The 3695-nt window shown below is 58.1% G+C and overlaps 1 protein-coding gene and 1 pseudogene across 1 annotated transcript; both read right to left on the bottom strand.

The window, feature by feature from the left end:
- Window positions 1–662: 662 nt before the first annotated feature.
- ACA1_119730 (uncharacterized protein) lies at window positions 663–2035 on the bottom strand (the record flags this gene model as incomplete). The annotated part of the gene is made up of 7 exons (XM_004340317.1): window positions 663–698; window positions 812–934; window positions 1000–1127; window positions 1202–1345; window positions 1415–1510; window positions 1636–1728; window positions 1840–2035. 7 exons carry the CDS (start codon window positions 2033–2035, stop codon window positions 663–665), a joined length of 816 nt encoding a protein of 271 aa, XP_004340365.1.
- Window positions 2036–2705: 670 nt separating this feature from the next.
- ACA1_119720 lies at window positions 2706–3400 on the bottom strand (annotated as a pseudogene).
- Between the last annotated feature and the right edge of the window lie 295 nt (window positions 3401–3695).

Here is a 3695-nt window from a genome sequence, read left to right as displayed (position 1 = left end):
GGAAGATGAAGAAGCGGCTCGTTTTGTGGGAGGCTTGGATGTTGTTGAGAGGGTGGAGGGGGCGGGCAGAGCGTTGAGCAGATCGAGGGCATTGAGGATCCAGTAGCAGAGCCAGGGCCGCGATGCGTCAAGCGACGAGTAGCCGCCGGGGAGACCGCGCAGGCCACGGCCTGCGTAGGACGCGTGCTGCAGGCGACAGAGCCCCACTCCATCCTCATTGTAGTCTTCGAAATCATCGGAAGGGTCGTCCTCATCTTCCAATGATCGGCCATCGGTTGGCGTCTCATCCACGTAATCCTGGAAGGGCAATCGATGCGACGATGCTGGCACAGGAGAGTCTGCCAAGGCGCGCCTCAAAATGTGAACGATCGTGCGCTCAACCTTGCCCTGTTCGAAAGAGGTTGGGGTGACTTCCTCCCGATACGCCTCATCGCCACCATCTCTATCCATCTTCTATTTCCTATTTCTCTCACAAGTTATCTTTTGTTTTCTCTTGGTCTGGCTGGTGGAGAACACAACGTGACGAGACCTCAGATAAACGACCCAACACTTCATTCGCGGCTGTGCCAAACAATCGATGTTCAATCAATCATCCACCCGGCACTGATCCCCTCTCCACCCTTCCCATTCCAGTATAGATAGTTGTCTTTGACCTCCTTGCTTTAGGCTTGGTTCACCCTGGTCAGGAAGTCCGCAGCCTGGTGGGTAGTTCACGTCATGGTCAGTTCAGTGTTTGGGAGAACATGTTAACATCCTTCACTCGGCTTTGCTGGTGGGCGCTGTGAGGGTACAGTCGTGTGGTGGAACGTACTTGCGAGTTTCTGTCGATGATGCATTCATCGAGGAACTGGAAGGAGTGGAGGGCAGCCGGAGCGAGGTTCACGACGTTCGAGATGCTCTCGCACGAATGCTCGGTGCTTTCGAAGAGAATGTTCTATGTGGTGTGGTGGTGTGAGTGCTATCAAAGTTGATGCCATGGCCGACATCAATGAGGGGTACCTGAAGCAGGGCGATCTTCTCCTTGAGCTTATTCAGCTTCTTCACGTTCCTGGCGATGGCGTCCTTGAGCATGAGGTCGCTGATGGTCTCGAAGGTCCACTCCTTGTGCTCCTTGCAGCTCAGCCATACTGTCCCCCCCTCTTTGTAAGAAACAACAAAGCCTCACTCACCAAGAAGGAGCCAAGCAGGTCTTTAAGCGAACCAGAGTATCGGAAGTCGACGAAGACACCGTCGATGGGCTGAGCAGGCGAGTAGCTGATCTCGAGCTCATCGCCGAACTCGCCAACGACGACGTTCTCGTCCATAGCCCAACCGCTGGCGGGCACGAACGAGGTGTCGACGCAGCCTGTTCATGGAAGGAGAGGAGTGAGGCCACGCTCTTGTTATTTTGAAGCAGGAAGGCTCAATAGAGTACCAAAGAAAAGGCCGTCCTGCGAGCAGAGGGCCTCCAGGTTGAACTGGACCGGGGTGTCGTTCCTGTTGACGTTGGTCACCGCGGCAGTGATGTGCTCTGGGATGGGGACGATAGGCAGGGAGCGTCACCAACGTGCCAAGGTGGAGGAAGTCAGTGTTGAAGGAAGAAGAAGAAGAAGAAAGAGAAGAGAAAAGAATGGACGGCAGGGCTGGGCGGGGCACCAGCGTTAGCGGCTCCGCAGTCAATGATGAGCACGCACAGAGGCGAGCCATAGTAGGAGTTGGACACGCCCTGAAGATGGGCAAAGTTGGCGGCTGCAGGTACAACGAGAGCAGAACGAGAAAGATGAGAACATAGAAGAAGAAAGCGAAGGGGGGTACATTTAGATTAACCCCCCCCCCATGCGAGGTGAGTGCAGTGCGTACGCTGGCCGGGCTCGCTGTCGATTCGCACCACCTTGTTGTGTTCGTTGAGGATGACGCCTGGAATACCGGTTTCGCTGTATCCCGGGGGAAGGGGGGCGGTGGGGTCGTAGTCCATCAGCCGGTCGAACGTCGCGCACTGCTTCCCGCTCGCCGCCACCACGAAGAGGGCGACCATAAGAAGTCCGAGAAGCTTCATAATCCTGCACCCGCCCGAGGTAGAGGTAGATAGGTAGCGAGAGATAGACAGAAACAAAGGAGAGCATCAACAAACAAAGATCAATAATCCACCTTGAAGTGGTTCGAAAAACTAATCTCGATTCTATCCTCTTCTGCTCCGATTCCACTTTTTCGTTTCACCCAGCCTCGCAGCAGAGAAGATGATTCGAGGGGGTCGCGAACCTGTAGAGAGCGGCTCGTCGCCTTCTGTTTTTTCTTCTGGTGGGTCAAGCGATCTCACACAGAGCGGTCTTCTCCGATGCCAACCCCCTTTTATCCCGCCTTGGCGGCTGTTGGGTGAACACCACGAAATTTCCTTTTTCCTTTTACCTCACACCTACCTAAATCGGACTTTCCTTTCTCGTCCACACGAAGCCAGATAAGAAGGACCACCACCTTCCACTGACAGACAAAGACAAGGGATAGGCAGAACAGTAGAGAGATAGATAAGATTGGTTAGGTAAGAGATTGATGATGGATGAGTCCGACTTTATCGTCGTTCATTGGGAAGGAAGGACGGACGTGGCGCTGGGCTTGGTGAGGCTGCCCTCCGAGGTGGATGTGGACCTGACCACCCTGCGCTCGATGGTCGAGAGCCAGGTCGAGGCCATCGCCCTCCAGCGCAGGACCGGGGCGGGTAAGGACTGGGACTACCGGTTCATGATGCCCAACCGCGGGGCTGTGGCCGCCTCCGAGAGGATGGAGAAGGGGCGGGTGGTCAGGAAGAAGCCCAGTGCGGCCCCGGCCTACGTGCCCATCGGACGCAAGCAGGAGATCGAGATGTTCCTCTCCGACCTCCTCATCGGCTCTCCCGACAATGTCAGTCCGTCGATCGTGCTGCGTTCCGTCAAGGCCACCGACGAAGACAAGCCCGCCGACTCGAAGCCCGAGAAGAAGCGCCGGTGCGTCTTCAACACCGTCGTGGGCCTGATGGTCGCCGCCGCGTTCCTCTTCCTGGCTTTTCACTCGGGTCTCAGCGCTCATGGGCCGCATCACCACCACGACGACCACCATCGCCCGTGGGGCGGCCAGCAGACCCAGCCCGAGCCCCCGCACCCGTGGTGGAACGAAGGTAACCCGGGACTAGGCGCATACCCTGGTGACGGTGGCGCGTACCCCGGCGCTGGTGGTATGGACTACGGCAAAGAAGTGAACTATGACAACCCGATGCCGGTGTACGGCCTGCCGCCTTCCCAGCCGCAGGTGGCCATCCTCATCATCGAGGAGGTCGAACTGCCACAGCAGCAGCCGCCGCTGGTGATGGAGGATCAGCCGATCAAAGTGGACGTGCCGGCGGGCTGGCTCGTGATGAGCCCGGAGGACGCCTGGTCGGGCGCACCTTCATCGGAGGCAAGTGACATGGGCTGGAACAGCGAGGAGGCCTCCTCCTCCGACACCGCCATCAACATGCCCGCGCCGATCGACCGCCGTAGGTCCCAGGTCGGCGACCAGGCCTCGTCGTCCGACGAGATGCAGATCCAGATCGATGTGCCGGTGCTGATGATGATGCCGCGCGAGGAGCTCCCCAACCCACCTTCGGGCGGTGCCTTCGCCGATCCGGCGCAGTTCCCACCGCCGCCCCAGTACCACGTCGACCCGGTCCCGCCCCGCGACTACGGCCGCGACATCAACTACGTCCG

This window comes from Acanthamoeba castellanii (assembly GCF_000313135.1).
Source record: "Acanthamoeba castellanii str. Neff unplaced genomic scaffold scf7180000084674, whole genome shotgun sequence".
Classification (NCBI taxonomy): Eukaryota; Discosea; order Longamoebia; family Acanthamoebidae; genus Acanthamoeba; species Acanthamoeba castellanii.
The sequence above is the reverse complement of the archived record's forward strand: the minus strand, read 5'-3'. Positions and strand labels throughout refer to the sequence as shown.